Source organism: Poromitra crassiceps (assembly GCF_964638095.1).
Source record: "Poromitra crassiceps genome assembly, chromosome: 3".
Taxonomy (NCBI): Eukaryota; Metazoa; Chordata; class Actinopteri; order Beryciformes; family Melamphaidae; genus Poromitra; species Poromitra crassiceps.
In genome coordinates this window covers 31,319,555-31,340,759 of record NC_139625.1, presented here as the reverse complement: position 1 = coordinate 31,340,759, position 21,205 = coordinate 31,319,555, and the positions used below count along the sequence as shown (strand labels likewise).

Sequence of the window (21,205 nt, the reverse complement as noted above, 5' to 3'; positions counted from 1 at the left end):
GTTCACAAATCAGATTTGGCCTCCTAGTCTGAACATGGCCTTAAGCGCACTCTCCAAGTTTGAAGTCGATCCAAACAACGGACCGGTTCTGGAGATACGCAAAGGACAGACATACATACAGACACTAGCCTACTGGAATGATATTATAGATAGATAGATACCGGTAGATAGATAGATAGATTTATTGTAACTAGTGCAATGCCCATTCCCCCCATGCACCACCCCGTGGGCGCTCCCCCCCCCCCCCCCCCCACTGCATTCAGTCAAGTTTGAAGTCGATCTGACGGTTCTCAAGATATGCGAAGGACAGACAGAAAGAAGTTGATCGGACGGACAGTCCTCGAGATACGTGAAAGCTGTGATCTTATTGGTTGAATTGCACAAATTTTACCTCTGCAATTTCTCGGGTTCCCAGCAACGCACCCGCCAAGTTTGAAGTTGATCGGACAAATGGTTCTCGAGATAAACTGCTTTTTGTGTTGCCAGTAGGTGGCACTATGACTATGCATAAGTCCAAATTGCATGAAATGCCGCACCGCACTCCAGCAAGCGCACTCCGCAAGTTTGAAGTCAGTCGGACGAATGTTTCTCGAGATAAACTGCCTTTTGTGTTGCCAGTAGGTGGCGCTATATCAAATTGCAAGAAATTCAGCACTGCACTATGTTGAGTTCCCAGCAGCACACTCCTCAAGTTTAATGTCAATCGGATGAACGGTTCTCAAGATAAACAGCTTTTTGTGTTGGCAGTAGGTGGCGCTGTGCCGAATTTCACAAAATTTGGCACTGCACTGTGTCGAGTTCCCATCAGCGCAAACGATTCTTGAGATGAACCACATTTTGTGTTGCCAGTAGGTGGCGCTATGCCCAATTGCACGAAAATAGGGCATTGCACTGCACAATAGGGCATACCCCCAAAGTTTGAAGTCGATCTGACCAACGGTTCTCGATGGCAGTGGTGGAAATGGCCAGGTTTTACTTTAGGAACCCTACTTACACAGGATGGTGGTTCCCGGAAGTGGCGTGGCCCTATTATTTCTGAATGCGTGACTCATTATAGCCTACCATTATAGCCATGTAAAATCTCTTAGAAATCTCACTTAACTAAGATCACTGAGCTCTACTGATAATTTATTTCCCCTTGATTTTATTCATGACAGACTTGATGACACATGAATATTAATGCTGCTTATTCAGCTTACAAATACATGTTCTCCTACTATTCTCTGCTCCTTTCATGCTGCCCTCTCTCCGCTGCATTGCAAGAATTTTTTTTATTGGAACCTGAGGAGGGATGCTGCCCCCCCTCATTCTCACAGCAATGTTTACTTTACCCCCCCCCCCCCCCCCCATTCTCACCATTCACTGTCAACGACTCTACTTAAAGCAATGTTTACTTTTCTCACTTACTGTCACAGATTGACGCGCCCGGATCAGCTGGGGCTTGAAGGAGCGCAGAATTGAACACAAATGTATTAATATTGAACGTGTTTCGCGTCTGAATTGCATGAAAACAGGGCACTGCACTCCATCCTCAGTGTCCTCCCGAAGTTTGAAGTCGATCCGACCAACGGTTCTCGAAGATATGCGAAGGACAGAGAGAGAGAGAGAGACAGAGGATGCCAGAATTATAGTATAGATATAATAATAATATAATACAATATGTTGTTATATTGCTATTAGCATCCATGGTTTTGCGACTTGAAGCCTTGAAGCTTGAACGCACGTAGGTCGGAGATGACGCGTGTGCCACTTGCCACCTCCTGCCATAAATGAATGTAGCATAACACCGCCCGCCCGCAAAATCGTGACTAACACCGCCCGCCCACTTAGGCAATTTTATATTAGAGAAGATAACACCGCCCGCCGTAGCGCTCAATTTCTAGGGTGGATACTCTGGAGACGATGCTTCTTCTTCCTCTAATGGCTTTCCAGCAGACTGGATGCCTTGCGGCACGTTGCTGCCTCTCACAGTTGGATGGGCTCACTCTAGACCTGGTTCTTCTACTTCTTTCAAGTTTCCAGTGTTTCTCGCAACTCCTCAATCACTGTGTAGCGCGCACGCTCGATTTCTAGAGTGGAGACTCCGGGTGTCTACGGTGTTGGCATACAGACAATTGTTCGAGTGACAGACATGACTGATGACATCTGCTCGAGTGACATCACTGGTGACATCACCAATTAGACACTGAGACAGACACACAGACAGGCAGACAACTTCAACTTTATTATTGTAAGAAGATAAAAACCGTGCCTTTACTGTAGGCTACACAGAGTAATCTAATGCCAGCAAAACTGAATTCAAATCAACATAATTATAAATGCAGTGTTGTGAAGTTCTGGCAGCATGACAACAGAGAAACATATTTGACATGTGCTATAACAATTGCTGTACCGAAAGCAAATTCTGCCGACTTTGTTGTGCAGTCCTTAATAAATGAATCTGAATCTGACATCCAGATAAAACAGACAGGAGCCGAGCAGCCTTTCACATTTTTTCTCCCAGCTATACAGCTGCTATACAGCTATACAGCTGCTATACAGCGTGAGCCTGGATCTACCAAACCGTTGACCTTACAAATGAGCATGGCTGCATCATGAGGATTGGTGTCTTCTGGGCGGTGCAAAGTGGAGAGCAACATCAGAGCACACGCAGGATAGCTGAGCACAGCTAACGCGCAGGCAGAGAGGCAGGCAGGCACACGAGCCACTGCACTGAGGGATCAAATCGGCACCATCTGACACTCGAGGATTTATGGGTTTAGTCAAAATTGCTTTTCCCACTGTGGAGATTAAGCACCGTGGGATGTTTTTCACTCAGGCCATAGAATAGCCTCTATACCGCCGCCGCCGCTGCTGTCACTAGCATCCTCTGGGGAATGTGAGCCATGCGGGTGGACGCTGTCCTCGCGCTGCTGTGCTGGGTTTGGCTCACGGCCACAGCTGGGAAGCTGGACCATCCACGGGGACATAAGCTCGAGACCTACAAACAGACCAGGTAATGCCACACAGAAGTCATGCATGTGCAATATGTCAGAGATGATAACGTCTCTATTGCAGTAGGGTTGTGGTTTTGTATAAGAGTTGCTCGAATCACAGTTCTGGTGCAATATCTGTGTCTGTTTTGTGCATTCCCCGTGAAGATGTCGTGAGGTTCTTATGTTTCTGGCTTTGCACGATGTTGTCCCGCTGTTCCCCGGCCGTGTCGCCTGCGCTCCTCCCTCCCCCTCTGAAATCAGACTTATTCAGACAGCAGATTGGAGACCAGAGAGAGACCTAAATCCCTGCATCTAGTTATCTACTATATTTGGTGAATGCTGTCTGTGTTACCTTGTTGTTCCAAAACTGCTGTAGGCCAGTAGATGTTTTTTTTCATTTTGTGCTCTTTATTAAGATAATTGCTTCCTTGTTCATTGGATTAAATGTTTAGTCTACACTGAACTAGATCTGTGAATAATGAAAGCATCCTCAATTCTACAATATATTTTATTACGTTTGCTGCAACCTAAGAAGCAATTAGAGAAAGAGTAGAAGAAGAGTTTGTATTCAAATGTAAAATGTTAAAAATGTTAAATCTGCCTTTTTGTTCAAAGAGTTTGTGCTGAAAAGGTGCAACCTCAAACATGGGATCCCTGTTGTCATTGTAGACTTGTTGAATAGGCTATATTAATTCAGTTAACCTTGCAGCACATATCAATTAAACCAGAAAGTATGCTACTGTAATGAATTGGACTTTCAGAGATCAATTAATTATTGTGTTATTTCAGCATAATAATGAACACCTATACGAGTGTTTCTAATCCACAGTCCACACCCATCAGAGGTAATTTAACACTTAGTCCTATGAGCAATCAACACTTGTCAACACCAAAATAATTGTCAGGGTTGTCAGCGAACACTTGTGCAGTGTAAGTGGTGTAATGTTATCTTTTGTTTTAATTGATTTATTTATCTTTTACTTTGATGGTGCATTACACGTGATCAACATATAAACGCATGACACAACACAGGACAAGAGGGAGAACTATAGACAAACAAACGGCAACAATAACAACGGTGAGTAGCGGCGAAAAAGAAGAAAAATCAAAGAAGCAAAACGTTGGGGGGGGGGGGTGGGGGACAGTATTAACTGGAAGAGGAAAAAGAATGGAAAAAAGACAAGAAAATGCTAATAACGGTGTAATGTTATCTGATTCATGAAGACTAAGGAGGAAATGCTGATTTTCAGACAAATGTCTCCCATAAATTGGGCTACCTATAAATACCCAATATAGCGCTGACTCCTTTTCCATCAGGTCAAAATCCACATAAATTGATTTTATGTTAGGCTATATGAAGCTATGCAGATTTTGATTGTGGCCTCTATAGCCCCCAAAGTGTGAAACTGGCTTTGCAGTAATCCCTGGTGGAGATGATAAGGTTTCCCCATACAGCGCTGCATGCCTTTAACACAGCTATCAGCTTTGAGTGATTTGCATCCACTTAATGTATTCCACAAACCCTTTCATATCATAATCCTCCTTCAGATACAGTATCACTTTCATGCTAAAACTGTGGGTATTTATAGATTAGAGGAAAAGTTCAAATAGGAGTCTGTTCACTAGTCTATTAAGACCGTAATCTATTTAGGATCAAATAAATGTTTGTGACAGAATGTGCCTGCGTGCTAGCACATTACCTGTCAGAATGCATTACAGCAGAAATCTGATTTTCTTTTCAAATGATAATTGTGCTAAACAATAGGGATAAATCATCTTTCAGTGTAAAGAATCCTCCATGAAATCAGTCATTTTGAAGTGATCATCTCAGCCCTAAAGTGATTAAGGTGATCATGAACTGTAAGAAGAGTGGGATCTAAATCAACCGTGGAAATCTCTGGAGGGCAGAAAGCACAGCACTGGAGGGCAGAAAGCACAGCACTAGTGGTACCATGCACGCTCACATCTTTAACCTTAATATAGTCTTCTTATTACCATCTTGGCATGAAGTCTGTGTGACACGTTTTTCATCTGGTTTAGAGTCATCAGCTCACATCAGACAGTCCTCCATCTGCTGTATATTTTGGGAATACAAATCAAATCTACTGGGCGTCTGTCCGGGTAGTGCAGAAGTACATTCCCTGCCTACCAACACGAGGGTCGCAGGTTCGAGCCCCCCCCCCCCGTGTTGCCTCCGGCTTGGTTGGGCATCCATACAGACACAATTTGCTGTATCTGCGTGTGGGAAGCTGGATTAAGGGTATGTGTCTTGGTCCCTGCACCAGTGCCTCCTCTGGTCGGTCGGAGCAACTTTTCGGGGGAGGGGACCTAGGGGGAATAGCGTGATCCTGCCATGTGCTATGTCCTGCCTCGCTGTCAGGTGAAAAGAAGCAGCTGGCGACTGCACATGTATTGGAGGAAGCATGTGCTAGTCTACAACTCTCCCCAGATTGGCAGAGGGGGTGGAACAGTGACCGGCACAGGAGGGGGAATTGGCCAAGTACAAATGAGAGAAAAATCAGAAAGAAATCAAATCTAAAACTCATTTTCTTTACGTGAAGAACTCATATTCATGCCACAGCCTTACTCTTTCCCCCTGAGTGCCATTTCTCTAGTCCTCCTCTTAGTGTGAAATTGCAATCTTCTTCCTTGCTGCAGTGAAAGCCTCTCTGGATGCTGTTGGCGTGGGTTGAGGATGAAATTTTCACTGTATTACACTCTGTGCCTGAGGAGAGGAGAATCTGTATTATCGTCAACATGAGAATATGCACATAAAAGGAAATTCCTCATATAAGTGGGTTATTACTGTGGCCATAGAGACAAGCTCAATGGTTCACAATCTGGAGGCCGGGACCTTTCAGGGGGTCGTAAAATAAGTTTTGGGCGTCGTGGGATGATTTAGGGTAGGGGGAAAACATTTCTATCATACAAATTCATGATTATACCTATCTTTCTCTGAATTTTCTCATATCCCCCCCCCCCCCCTTGTGAAATACTGTAGTCTGCAGTACTAGAAACTCACATTCACTTTTATTAATAACAGTTCAGTTCAATGTGAATCTTAACCTGATGAAGTTCTGATTGGAACATTGTTATAAAAATGTATAATTTAAATTCCAAGTGTGCAGGCTTTATTCCTCTAGACCTGGTCATTCAACACAGAAGACTAGAAAACACCTGCTTTGTGTAAATTCAAAGCAGGTCATAGTCCCATGGGTGCATATACATGATTGTGGCTGGGATGACCCCTGCAGGAATCCAGCCCTTTCACTTAGAAGGGTTCCCATGATCTATACTGGCTGGGAGCATGGGGGTGAGCTGCAGAGCAGAGGCAGAGAGAGCGATGTAGAGACAGACAGACCCTGTAAGAATAACTGCAGTATAAGTTCTCCTAAATGTAAATTATTATTTCTCATAGGTCATACATACCCTCCTGTAACAACAGAATAGGTACCCGGTAGTTACAAAAATAGATACGGTACGGTATAATAACAGAATAGGTACCTGCCTGGTACTTACAAAAATAGGTACGGTATAAGTTCTTATTATTACCCCCTTATTCCATAAATTCAGATTTTGTTACCCTGTACTTACAATGTAACTTCATATTTTGTTACGCTGTACTTACCCTGTAAGTTGCGGGCTGTATTCTAAAGCGTTACCGCAGTGGGTTGTGTGGCGTAGGCAGGCATTGAGAGGAGAGTAGGGCGATGTAGAGACAGTCAGTGTCAGTGGGTTGTGTGGCGTAGGCAGGCATTGAGAGCAGAGTAGGGCGACATAGAGACAGTCAGTGTCAGTGGGTTGTGTGGCGTAGGCAGGCAGTGAGAGGAGAGTAGGGCGATGTAGAGACAGTCAGTGTCAGTGGGTTGTGTGGCGTAGGCAGGCATTGAGAGGAGAGTAGGGCGATGTAGAGACAGTCAGTGTCAGTGGGTTGTGTGGCGTAGGCAGGCAGTGAGAGGAGAGTAGGGCGATGTAGAGACAGTCAGTGTCAGTGGGTTGTGTGGTGTAGGCAGGCAGTGAGAGGAGAGTAGGGCGATGTAGAGACAGTCAGTGTCAGTGGGTTGTGTGGCGTAGGCAGGCATTGAGAGGAGAGTAGGGCGATGTAGAGACAGTCAGTGTCAGTGGGTTGTGTGGCGTAGGCAGGCAGTGAGAGGAGAGTAGGGCGATGTAGAGACAGTCAGTGTCAGTGGGTTGTGTGGTGTAGGCAGGCATTGAGAGCAGAGTAGGGCGACATAGAGACAGTCAGTGTCAGTGGGTTGTGTGGTGTAGGCAGGCAGTAAGAGGAGAGTAGGGCGATGTAGAGACAGTCAGTGTCAGTGGGTTGTGTGGTGTAGTCAGGCAGTGAGAGGAGGGCGATGTAAATAATAATAATAATTCATTTATTTTATATGGCGCTTTTCAAGACCCAAAGACGCTTAACAGAGAAACAAAAAAAACAAGCAACAGGCAACAGAAACAGGCAACAGGCAACAGATACAGGGAACAGGTACAAATAACAGTGGCGGTTCAGGACAAGATTGTATGGAGAAGCAAGGAGAGGAAGATAACAGGAGGGAGGGGCGGGGGGGTGGGGGGGCAGAGGGTGATGGTTTGGAGGAGGTGGTCAGGGGTAGGGGAAGTTGTGAGCTTGGGAGAACAGATAGGTTTTAAGTCAGGTTTTGAAAGTGGGGAGTGAGGGAGAGTCTCGGACGGTCTGGGGGAGGGAGTTCCAAAGTCGGGGTGCGGCGCGGGAGAAAGCACGGTCACCAAAGGTTTTGAGTCTGGATGGGGGGATGATGAGGGTGGCAGTAGAAGAGGATCGGAGTGTACGGGAGGGGCGATGGGGGATGAGGAGGTCAGTCAGGTAGGGGGGGGGGCTAGGCTGTGGAGGGCTTTGAAGGTGAGGAGGAGTAATTTGAAGTCGATGCGTTGCTTGATGGGGAGCCAGTGGAGAGAGTTGTAGAGACAGTCAGTGTCAGTGGGTTGTGTGGTGTAGGCAGGCAGTGAGAGGAGAGTAGGGCGATGTAGAGACAGTCAGTGTCAGTGGGTTGTGTGGTGTAGGCAGGCAGTGAGAGCAGAGTAGGGCGATGTAGAGACAGTCTGTTGTGTGGTGTAGGCAGGCAGTGAGAGGATTGGAGTAGTCTCACTTGCCAGACTCTCCCTGCAGTGGGAGAGAGTCTGGCAAGTAATAGCAGCACTGTGGACTAGAGGGGGAAAAGGAAGGCTCTGTAATACCTTTACAGCCATCCTCCGAAAGTACCATGCAGGCTGGCCTCATTGCATAATCCACATCAATCGTTTTCAGCATGTAGCAACGAGCTAGTGGCTAGCGCTGCTGTTGTTATTGTTTCAAACGCAGGCATTTGAGATCGGCACATTCGACACATACAGCAGCAGAGGCATACAGATTTGACACGGGGGGCGTGGAAAGGAAATCCATAGATGGTCGCAGCCACAGTCAGAGCGGGTCGAGCCAATTGCAGAGCTTGCAGGGAGCGGAATGGGATTTCCATCCGGCACCGACTGAAATGGCAGGCACCAATGGGAGAGCTAAATCCACCAGGCTGCTTCCACCCAGTCAGACTAGGATTGGAGAGACATTTCTGCCAAGAGGATTAGGAACCAGCTGCTGGATGACCAAGAGGAGCATCCTCGCCAATCAGCGCACAGCAGTTAGCACCCAGCAAAAGCTTGCTTTCTTTCTCATTTGCTCTTGTCGTGTTTGTGTTTTTCCTCTCTGTGTCTCTGGTATTTCTTTCAATGCATGTCTGTGGTGGTTGTTACAGCATGCTCTACTCTATTACTGCCCCTTTATTTTATTTTTTTATGTATTTATTTTAAGTAGGACTTAAAAGAGCCACAACTACCCATAAAGGAGCCACATGTAACTCTAGAGCAGGGTGGGAATTTCATCATTTTAGTGGCAAGGCCATTTGGCCTTCAGCATCACAATTCTTTTTAGGGCACAAGGCCATTGCTCTATTGACATCATGAAGAGCGATTTTTATTAAATGTGTGTTAAAATCAGCCAATTACACATCCTTTGCCTAGGGCAGGCTACATTACACTGAGACGACTGACGCTTTTAAAGCAACTGACAGTAGCAGGCTGGTTGCAGGGCACTACAAGGTGGCCTTAGGGATCTCAGGGCATCACGGCCAGTGAGGGGCAACGGAGGCCTCTGTGTAATTCCCACCCTGCTCTAGAGCCTCGGGTTGAGTATCACTGCTATAATCCATTTTAGGCTTTTTCAAATTCTTCTTTTCTACTTGTGGCCTGGAAAAGGTAGTCTAAGACAAGTGTACAGATGTAGCCATCTTGAACTACACCAGAGAATGGCTGGCTTCCTCCAAATTGGATGTGTTGGGAAATGCCCTTCTGCCCTTTGTGTGATTGATTTGTGGATACAATGTGTGTGATGTAACCAGATGTATTAGATCTCCTTAGAAAGTAAGTAGTGTAAAAAAAATCACACCCAGGTGCTGAAGTAAGCGGTGCAGACATCAGGTACTGTGACAGGCACAAATTGTGACTAATATAAGATCACAGTTGGGCAATTGCAAATGCATTCAACACTTGCTCGAATTACATCAGGGATGGCATCCGAACTGCCTGATGACATCACAGTCGAACAATTGTGTGACATCACTTCCAGTTGGGTGACATTACTCGCCAGTGACATCACTCGCACAATATGGATTCACCCAGGTCAACTGCTGACCCACAGGGGACTACATCAGGCAGTTGTGATGTCATCAGTGATGTCACTCGAGCAATTGTCTTCTTCTTAGGTCGCTTTCACATATAAGCTGTTTAGTCCGCTTTAACCGCGCCAGAGTTCGTTTCCTCGGATAGTTGGGTTTGTTTGGGATGGTGTGAAAGCGCAAACAAACTCTGTTGCGGAACAAACAAACAAACTCTGGCGCGCTTGAAAACGTGGGTCTTGGTTCGCTTCCAAGTGAACCCTGGCGCGGTTCGTTTGTTGTGTGATAGCAAGCACAAACACAAGAGCGCCAGTGCATCTCATGCACTCGTGCAGTGCATCATGAGTAGAAGACGGTAGAAGGGAGCAAAACAAACACTGCGGCGTGCACACGTGTACAGTACCTGCGCTGCGTCGTGACATACGTCGTCATAACAACATCACATTTATCAACAGCTGGCCCCGGCTTGCCTATCTTCTTCGGTACGTAGGCTACTCTCATCTGTAGAATGAAATGTTCAACAGCTTGCTGCCTCATCTGCTGCTCATATTGGGCACATTCTTGTTAAATAATTATTTGATACTAGTAAAACCAGAAATCCCAATATCGCAGGTGGTGTTGCTCCATGTCCGAGTTTTGCGGATTCACTTGTGTTGTTCAGTCATAGCCTGGGTAAACCCATCCCCCAGTGACCTGCTCTCAGACCTGTTCTCAGTCACTATGCTAGTCACTGGGAACTGAGAGAGCAGGTCACGTGGGGGCTGGGTTTACCTAGGCTAGTTCAGTCAGCCCTCAGCCAGGCAAGAAGCCGGCTGAAGAGAGGAGAGATTCCCCTTCTCTATTCTGTCCAATAGACAAGTGACTGTTTCGACCACATGACATTGTTCAGAAAGTTTGGTGCGCTTGTGACAAATTGCTGTGTGAAAGAGAACCAGACCAAATGAAAATCGCAACAATGTTGCAACTTCACCCCCCCCGAATCGCACCGAGTCCACCAGCTTATATGTGAAAGCGACCTTAGTTAAAATTGGTGACTACAATTTTTGTTTACACAAGATGGATTTGCCCAGGTCAACTACTGACCTCCAGGTGCATACACTTTTTTACACAAGATGGATTCGCCCAGGTCAACTACTGACCTCCAGGTGCATACACTTTTTTACACAAGATGGATTCGCCCAGATCAACTACTTTTTTTTTGTACCTTTATTTATACAGGGGGAGTCTCACTGAGAGCAATGCTCTCTTTTTCAGGAGTGCCCTGTTCACATTCACACACACACATTCATACCTGGAAGCTGACCAGTACAACCACAGTCTGATCTGCTGGCCACTGATCAGCTCCACTGGAGCAGTTGGGGATAAGGGCCTTGCTCAAGGGCACCTCAGTGGTGGTAATGTGGGAGGGGCAAGTGCTGCCTTTTCACTTTCCCCACCCAGATTTATCCTGCCGGTCCCGGGGATTGAACCGACGACCTTCCGGTCACAAGCTCGCTTCTCTAACCATTGGGCCACCACTGCCCACCATTGGGCCACCACTGCCCACCATTGGGCCACCACTGCCCACCATTGGGCCACCACTGACCTCCAGGTGCATACACTTTTTTACACAAGATGGATTCGCCCAGATCAACTACTGACCTCCAGGTACATACACTTTTTTACACAAGATGGATTCGCCCAGGTCAACTACTGACCTCCAGGTGCATACGGACAAAGTCACGCATAGAAGCGGCTGCACTGCTTAAAAATTACAAGACAAAACTGTTGTTGCTAGGTTGCAGGGCTGTGCAGAGATCTTAGAGGGGGAGGTGCTCAATGTTAAAAAGGGGCACATGCAGACCTGCCGAACTTGCAAAATTATTTTTTATTACCACAATAGTGTAACGCTTAGCTCATATGCTTTTACACTACTTCCCTTAGTTTGCACATGGTCATTATCCATCCGCCATATCATCAAGTTATTCAACGTATAAATAGGGTATGAAGAAAACAATACAATCAAATTCTTGAGAAGAATTCCTTTAACCTCTTCTACTCCTCCCCTCCCTACCAGACACCAATTAATTTAGTCTCTTTTAGGGTGGACTGGCAAATTTAGGGTGAGATAGCAGGTCAACAGTATATAATGCCACATAGAAGTAGTACACATCATCTGAAAGCTGGGAACCTCAAAGGTTAATTTGAGGTGCAGCTCAGAACTGCGTGTCAAGGTTTTCTAGTCATGTTTTGATTAGGCATCTATTCAAATGTTGAATGTTTAGAGTAAGGGCTTAACATGATGATGGAAATTTGGTCATCCCCATGCCATACATTTCCTGAATGCCCTAGGTCTCTAGTTTGTGGTTTTAAAGTTTCATGAGGTTGTGATTATCCTAGAGGTCACAATAGCTCACTGACACAGTGAAGTCAAGTTTAAAAAATGGTCTCACTACAATGGAAAATGGCTACTATGGGGACTAACATCATCACACATGAATACAATTGGGCTAATTTAATTCAGCTTTCCAGTCATACCCAATTTCTGCATTTCCAATATTGTTTAGGGGCCCTAGTATGCTAGGTTGAATTATGTTTTACATTGATCATGTACAATTTTATGATATATCCACCATTTGAAGTAATAGCTTAGGGGAAGATAGAATGACCTGTGTTAAGGAATTTCAAAGATTTTTGGAAAGGCCTTTTGGAATAAAACAAGACTAGGCAAGCCTAGTTATGCCAGACCCGGACTACTGCCGCTGCTCAACACTGACACATGCATGTTTCAACCTATTTATTATACAGTCTATGGTTTCAACATTAGGGAGTCAGTCAGTCAGTAACCCCCTGAGACGTTTCTTTCCCGGCATGTACCGGGTCCAGCAAAAAATATTCATTCAACACTTCAATAACAGTAAAATGTCAACATTTTATAATTTGTATAATTTGTATAATGTTTTATATGCCACATGTGAAAGATTGAAGGAGGAGAGCCGGCACTCACGGTAGGCTAATTTGAAAAAAAGGCTTTTATTGGGCAGTGAAAAATCGGACGTTTCGGCGTAAAGCCTTTGTCAACTGGTTGAAGAAGGCTTTACGCCGAAACGTCCGATTTTTCACTGCCCAATAAAAGGCTTTTTTTCAAATTAGCCTACCGTGAGTGCCGGCTCTCCTCTTTCATTGTTATCTATTATCCAGGCACCCGGTCTGTTTTTCATATAAGGAGTTGTGCGCTTTACCTCAATTCTACATGTGAAAGATTCCCTTGAGTTTTTTATTAATCAATCTGGTATTTGATTATCAGGTCGAGAAGAGAGACCTCCAGAATGGAAGGGGTCGATGGTGACAAATCTGGAAGGTCAGTTTAAAAAAAATCTCTTACTAACATAAGATTTGTATTAATGAATTTAATACTTTTACTGATTTCATTTGACACGAGAAACAATTTGTTACATATCTTGGAAGGGTAACTGTTACAGCTTTCTTTCTTTTTTCCACAGCCCCATTTTTAAACGAAGTCCAGACATGACAAAATCCCCAATGACAAAATCTGAGCAGCTTCTAAGAATAGACGACCATGATTTCACCATGAGACCAGCGTTTGGAGGTTCGAAAACTAGCGCTTCCCATTTCCCCGTGCATGTTGGTTCAGGTATTTTTTAGTGGAAGTGTTTTGTTGCTAGTTCACACAAGCTGTGTTCATCATGGCAACTTAAGCGGGGAAGCTGCAGAGACGGCTTGGTTGGTCATAGGTCAGACGCCAGACGGGTAAAATCTGTCCAGCGGTTATTGGTTTGGGGGCAAACAGTCCTATAAGCTCTTGATGCAATCCACACAAGCTGTGCCAGAATTTCCCCTTGTAGCAGACATTGCTACAGTACATTCTTAATATCATGTTTGAATACAGTTCTGTTGCATCAATGTATATATTAAAGGGATTTGATGTCAGCTTTTTGAACCATATTGGATTATACCCAGAAAAACAGGCTTTTGTTTTCCTGTAGTAGAGGATAGTAATGGAATATGATTTATTTTGTAATCTTTTTAGTTCTCTTTATCTCTTTATTCATCCTTTGAGCCAAATAACCACGTAGCACACGCACAAGAGCTGAACGAAGCTAGAAAAATGTGCCGTGAGGGAAGTCGCATTCATCATGATAGGAGAGAGAAACATGAGCTGTCTTTTTTTATCTGACGACAACCAGTTTTAATCGCACTGCAGTCTGTCAGTATGACTGTGAAAAACACAGAAAAAGCCTTTTAGATTTACACCATCAAGTGCCTCTCAGTGAACTGGACATCATCCACCACGGCTTCAACTTTGATCCATTATGACCCAATTGTGTTTGTGCACTACTAGGATGAATGCAGAGTAGAAAGCCTGAAATAGGTCAAAAGTACAATCCCGGCCAAACCGGTGTTATGCCAAGTTCTGCATCCCCGCCGAGAATTGCATCCCCACCACATTTTGGGTCTGTTTTAACTTAAAAACAGGGATGCAAATCTCGGCAGGTACAAACCGCAGAGACTTGCATCCCCCTCCATAAAGCTAGGAGAGACCCCAGGCCTCGAGGTCACCTGCAGCTGGATTTTAAGCAGCAAAGTCGGCCTCCATGAGCCAGAAGAGAGCCCCAAGCATGGAAGTCACCTCGACGTGGATTTTATGCAACAAAGTCGGTCTCCATGATCCAGGACAGACCGGAGGTCATGTCTACCCAGACAATTATATCATTTTAAACAGTTACGTTTCCGTATAAGTCATTACAATATGCTCCCGTGTGGTGGGGATGCATTTGGCGGCAGGGGTGCAAAACTCGGCATAACACCGGCACTTTCACAAGCCCATGGAATGCTCCAAATCTGGGTGACACTTTTTAAACACAATTTCACAAAAAGGTAATGGGATAAAGGAATGTCTCTCTACTGTTTCTACCTTTTGCCGCATCCATAATAAAACAATAATACCTTGAGGGGAAATCACAAAAAATCACATTTCTGCATTTGTTATCACTTGCTGTGCTTTCAGGGCCTCCAATTCCAGTGGGCGTAGATGTTCAGGTTGAAAGTCTTGACACCATTTCAGAGGTGGACATGGTAAGTATTTCAATTGCCTATCGCTCATCTTGGAAAGTCAATCTCACTGTTACAGTTTGAGACAAGAGTAAACATACTTTATGTGCTATACTTCAGAAATCATTCCCAAAATGCAACACTCTTATCTGGTTTTCCCTCCTGCGCAGGACTTCACCATGACACTGTACCTGCGTCACTACTGGAAGGACGAGCGGCTGGCGTTCCCCAGCACAAACAACCAGAGCATGACCTTCGACAGCCGCCTGGTCAAGAAGATCTGGGTGCCTGACATGTTCTTCGTCCACTCCAAGAGGTCCTTCATCCATGACACCACCACAGACAACGTCATGTTGCGCGTCTATCCCGACGGCAACGTGCTCTACAGTCTCAGGTACGTCGTCAACCATTTTGTTTTTCTTCTCAGAGTCAGACCGTCAGCACTGACTTACATTTATGCAGAGGAAACAGTCTTTTTTGTTTAACAATTTAACCCGCAGGTTTTAATAACTGAAGGGAAAAAAATGCTCCAAAAATGCGTAGGTAAATTTTCAGAAAATACATTTGTTTGAAAAGCATGTTTCCTTCAAAATGGTCTCAGGTGAATATAATGAAAGTGTTTTTGTGTGTTTTGTTGATATATATTATTGTATTATACTGTATATTGTATTGTTCTTGGTGCCTCTGCTGTTCTTCCTACAGAGTCACTGTCACATCCATGTGCAACATGGACCTGAGCCGATTCCCTCTAGATACGCAAACCTGTTCGCTGGAGATCGAGAGCTGTGAGTACATGAATCAAAATGTGAAGAAATATTCACATTTCAACAATACACACATTTAATTACCCTTTTTTGTCTTTTTGTACAAATGATCATACACCATTTCCTGTTATAAACTTTACGATACACTATTTCCAGTTATAAACTTTACGACAATCTCAGTCACAAAAATAAATCCAGAATTTGCTCTGATTTGTTTGAATGCAGATTAACTTGTTGACCTGAATGTTGTCCCTCCAGATGCATACACAGACGATGACCTGATGCTGTACTGGAAGAAAGGCAATGAGTCCTTGAACACCGACGACAGGATCTCTCTGTCCCAGTTCCTCATCCAGAAGTTTCACACCACAACCAAGCTGGCTTTCTACAGCAGCACAGGTAATCCATAATACATGGACACTGGCAGTCTACTGTATAGATCATGCAAATGCACCGATGTGTTTCACCCTAGATCACAGTTGAGGTTCCAATTTCCCCCGTGTCTTTCCGTTACAAAATGGCTGTGAATATCTGCTTTCTACACTCTTCAAGTGTTTGTATGGTAGGCTATGAAACAGCTGACCTTCTCTCTGTAATACACTGTGATATTTCTCCTTCCTAGGCTGGTATATTAAACAGCTGACCTTCTCTCTGTAACACTGATATTTCTCCTTCCTAGGCTGGTACAATCATTTGTATGTAGTTGTTTGTATGGTAGGCTATATTAAACAGCTGACCTTCTCTCTGTAACACTGGTGATATTTCTCCTTCCTAGGCTGGTACAATCGTTTGTATGCATGTTGTTTGTATGGTAGGCTATATTAAACAGCTGACCTTCTCTCTGTAACACTGGTGATATTTCTCCTTCCTAGGCTGGTACAATCGTTTGTATGCATGTTGTTTGTATGGTAGGCTATATTAAACAGCTGACCTTCTCTCTGTAACACTGGTGATATTTCTCCTTCCTAGGCTGGTACAATCGTTTGTACATCCACTTCACCCTGCGGCGCCACATCTTCTTCTTCCTGTTGCAGACCTACTTCCCTGCCACTCTGATGGTCATGCTGTCCTGGGTGTCCTTCTGGATCGACCGCCGGGCCGTCCCGGCCAGGGTTCCTCTAGGTCAGTGGGTCTCAAACTTTTTTGTCTTCAGTACCCCCCTTTCCATGATTTCTGAATCCAAGTACATGTACCCCTTTTATCTGACTACAACATTTTGCTGAGAAAACTATAGCATAATGACGCAAATGGGGTGTTGGTTGTATCGCCAGAATTTGGTAGATTGGTATAATTTTTTGTTTCTGAGTAGTGGGTGGGTTTTCTAGCCTATGTGCAAAATTTTGTTACTGTGTAGGCCTTAGGGTTTCTGACATATACACGGTTTTACGGAAGGAAAATAATAAGAATAAATAAATCAATAAATAAACATAGCAAATACAATCGTTTCCAGCCCCTTCCTGGCTTGAACCCCTAATAACCGGGTAGTATGAAATATTAGTAGGAGAAGTTTGGGAATATGTGTTAACAAGGTAGTATTCTAATAAGTAACACACACGTGTAAGTACCTGATAAGCAGGGTGATGTAGTGAGTCAGGATTCTGCTCTTCAGATGGAGGATCTGGGTTGTAACTGAAAAGCAGGGTGATGTAGTGAGTCAGGAGTCTGGTCTTCTTCAGATGGAGGATCTGGGTTGTAGCCCCCATGTCAGTGAGCGTTTTAACAGGTATGATGTGATGGTGTTGTTGTTCGCTAGGGATAATATAGTGTGGCGATCTGGTATTTGGGGTGGTTATGGGATTATGTTGTATTATGGGATTGTTTATGTTGCGTTATAAGATTGCTAGTTTCCTATGGCACATGAAGGCATCAGAGAGACACGTGGGGTTATATCCCTCTGGGGATTGGGTGACAGAGCTAGACAGGGGAAGTGTCGTGTGTGTGTCGTTGAGTCTGCTGGGACTGGTGGATGGAGTTTGGGATTAGCTCTCCTGTAACCACACGTGGGCCATAGCCAATAGTGGCCTGTTGTAATGGAATAAATGCACAATTTGCAAGTCAAGTATTCACCTCCTCCCTCCTTTCATTAATGGTCCTGGGAGTGGATCGTTACAATACAGTCAATGGAGATACAGTAGGCCTATCCAAATTACGCATGGGGAGAATTACAGCGTATATTGCATGCCTCGTGCAAACTGTATTGGGACTGCGAGACGGGAATCTGATGGTTTGATTGATGTAACACCCATACATTGCCAGGGCATGCCTGTGAATAATTCTGGTGGTTAACACCACCCAAATCCCCTTTGCGCTGTGCATAAATGACTTGGCACACCTCCAATTTGCGCCTGCAGACGACGACGTGCCGAGTTACGCACCCCCGCCAAGTATTGCATCCAGACCATATTTTGGGGCTGTTTTAACTTAAAAACAGGGAGGTCATGTCTACCCAAACAATTATATCATTTTTAAACAGTTACGTTTCTGTATAAATCATTACAATATGCTCCTGTGAGGTGGCGATGTGTTTGGCGGCAGGGGTGTAAAACTTGGCATAACACCTGGACACTTGCGCGAGGCGGACTGCTATCGTCCCTGCAGGGACGATAGCATAAGACACGCAAACAGGTGCGCAAGTGCAAAAAGCGGGTAGCGCCTGTACCAAGATAGGGCCCATGGTTTCTTGTCTACCCAACACTGACGATAACACAGTAGAGGCAAGGGCTGGATCTCTAAAGTGTGTGTGTGTGTGTGTGTGTGTGTGTCCTCTGCTCCAGGCATCACTACAGTGCTGACCATGTCCACCATCATCACGGGGGTTAACGCCTCCATGCCGCGTGTCTCCTACATCAAGGCAGTGGACATCTACCTCTGGGTCAGCTTTGTGTTCGTCTTTCTGTCAGTCATCGAGTACGCAGCGGTCAACTACCTCTCCACTGTGCAGGAGAGGAAAGAGAGGAAACTAAGGGAGAGGGTAAGTGTTGCTAAATAGTATTTTCCTCTGTAGCTATTCATTACCTGCAGTTAAAACAACAACACTTAACATTTCACATCTAGATCTTTTTTCCCTTGCTGTGCTGTTCATGATTCAAATGACAGTTTAGATGGTTCACATACTGACTGGAATAAACCAGTAATGAACTCCTGCAGTAGCTCTAGCCTGATGTTATGCCTTATTGTGTGCATCGGAATTGAAATTATCCAATATTCTGACCATCATAATAAGATAATATAGCTAATTGTGCTCTTTGTTTTAGTTCATCTTATAATTCTAGTTGCTGTAATAGTTGCAAATAAAAAACAGATTTTCAATTAAGGCGAGAATACAGAGACTAATGACAGCCAAGAAAAGATTAAATAGAAGCATGAATAAATAAATACATCTCTAAATAAAAATAAAAAGGGCAAGAATGACCCCATTTCCCCCAAAATTCCAAACTGGTAACTGTTTTTTATTTTATGTATATTTCCAGTAAACAGGAAGAAAAAAATCTAAATTGGCTTTTGGGTCACAGCTTGTGTACTATACTGCTGTTATTCCCCCATTCTTCATCTGCCAAATGTTGTGGCATATGGAGCCAAATTGCTCACATATCCGAAGGAGCATTTCCAGCACAAACATCCCTCTGTAAATGTTTCATGCCAAAGTTATTTAAAGGTCCAGAGTGTTGTAACAAAGGTAATAAACATTAGACTTTACAGCACAAACTAATGTGCATATTGGTATTCTCATTTCAGTGTTTTTGAAGGTTTCAGAGTTGAGGATGAATATATCGAAATTCAATTGCAAATACAACAAAAGTGACAATATGTATCTCAATATTGTGAGATAAGCATATTGCCACATCCCTAGTTTCACTTTGTTTTTTGAATAAACAGGATTTATTGTCGAATTTCAAAGTAATCCCGTCATTTATTTCTCCTCGCTTAGCTGCCGTGTACATGCGGCATCGGCAACCCGGACGAGATGATGATGGACCCCCAGATCACAGGCTATGGCTCCCTGGACATCAACACCACGGGAAGTTACGGAATGCCGGAGAATGGTGGCCGCCAGGAGAGGATGCTGGCCCAGGTGGCGCTGCACAACCCCCAGATGATCACCAGCCAGGTGAAGCCGTCCCGGGGCTACGTCAACATTTGGATAGACACCCACGCCATAGACAAGTACTCCCGGGTCCTTTTCCCTGGAGCATACGTCTTCTTTAACATCATCTACTGGTCCATCTACTCATAACACCCAGAGCACGCCGTCTTCCACAGTGAGACTCCAGTAGCTTGGTTCACATGTGGAGAGGTGACACTGCCCGTGATGCTTTTCACCGAGGACACAGAGACAACTCTGGAAACTGCTCCTATAAGGTGCATGGGGACCATTGCCTTCTTGACCCAGCCACTTAAATCTGATCAGATTAAAAATGATCTGTGATAATGTGCTCAAGAAAATAGCTTTTGTTGTCATCATCAAATCATGTTAGAAGTATCGTGCTGCTGATGGAAAGACATCAGCTGCGCACACACACACACACACACACACACACACACACACACACACACTTTTACTCATGTGCAGCTTGACTCCGCTGTTTTCAGTTCTCGATGCAGTGATTCTCAACACAGTGTTTGGCTTTATATTCAGTGGTCTACAACAACACTGTGAAACGAAACGCTCTGCATCACCTTTCCTGGAGGTGTGGATCTCAGACACTGCCAATGTACAGATATAAACCCCCTTTCCCTCACTCCATATTAACTAGTTATAGCCTTGACAATTCATGACCCACTAAAAGTCTCCATACCTGATAATGGGGTAATGCTTTTATATTGAAGTTTCCTTTTTCTTTTATGGTACTGTAGTATGATTGAGTAGATGTTATACATTTTCTTGTGATCCTTGTATCAATGCAATTATTTTTGCCATCAAGCTACTGTATCACATTTGTGTGATATGACAAAGTTTAGTAAACGAGAATACAAATGTAAAAAGAAGATATATGTTTAGCAAACTCCAAAATATTAATTATAATTTTTTTTCTTTCTTTTTATTTATTTATTTTTATACAATTCCACTACCAAAAATATAGTTATATAACTCAACTCTGGAAAGATGTTACAGTATATGGGGACAGATGTTTAATAAATGTGATGTTTTCTGAAAATGAGACATTTATTTGAGCAAGTATGTGCAGAATGCTGCAATTGAATTAAGCAATAGAATCACAATTCAAATCTCTGCAGGTAACACATCTATTTAGTGCAAAAGGAAACACATTGAAATGCATGGAACCAAACCTTTTATACGCATGAATCAATTAAAAGTAAACAAAGTTAACAAAAAGAAGATGTGCCTATAGATTCAGACTGTCACTTGAATAAAAACTGGCAGTAGGGTGGCACTTACTGCTGAGCGCACAACAGCAGTTTTATAGGAACAGTAAAAGACAACATTCAATGGACATTTTACTGGTATGTGATGCAGACCTGGCTACAGGTTTTAAAGTTTCAATACAATGTGCAGGGCATTGTTGAGTAGAGAACAGTTGAAAATGTTTGAATTGATATACAGTATATACAAAAAAAAATCTTTTCGTGATTTCTCACAGGGCAAAATGTGCTAAATTATTTCTGGTTTTTGTTTTTATCCAATTATCCAGTGTTCCAGGGGCATGGTGCCAATTCAAACTGTGCACCATCGTCTTAAACGGAACTTAATTAGGCAGCACCTCAGCTGAAA

At 44.0% G+C, this 21,205-nt stretch overlaps 1 protein-coding gene across 1 annotated transcript; it reads left to right on the top strand.

Annotated features, from left to right (window-relative positions):
- Nucleotides 1-2,885: 2,885 nt before the first annotated feature.
- Nucleotides 2,886-19,739, top strand: LOC310773396 (gamma-aminobutyric acid receptor subunit rho-1-like; the record flags this gene model as incomplete). Its single annotated transcript, XM_083633269.1, has 10 exons — nucleotides 2,886-2,995; nucleotides 12,945-12,998; nucleotides 13,141-13,247; nucleotides 14,667-14,734; nucleotides 14,881-15,104; nucleotides 15,413-15,495; nucleotides 15,733-15,873; nucleotides 16,444-16,596; nucleotides 18,249-18,445; nucleotides 19,403-19,739. 10 exons carry the CDS (start codon nucleotides 2,886-2,888, stop codon nucleotides 19,706-19,708), a joined length of 1,443 nt encoding a protein of 480 aa, XP_083489395.1. The 3' UTR covers nucleotides 19,709-19,739.
- Nucleotides 19,740-21,205: the final 1,466 nt, after the last annotated feature.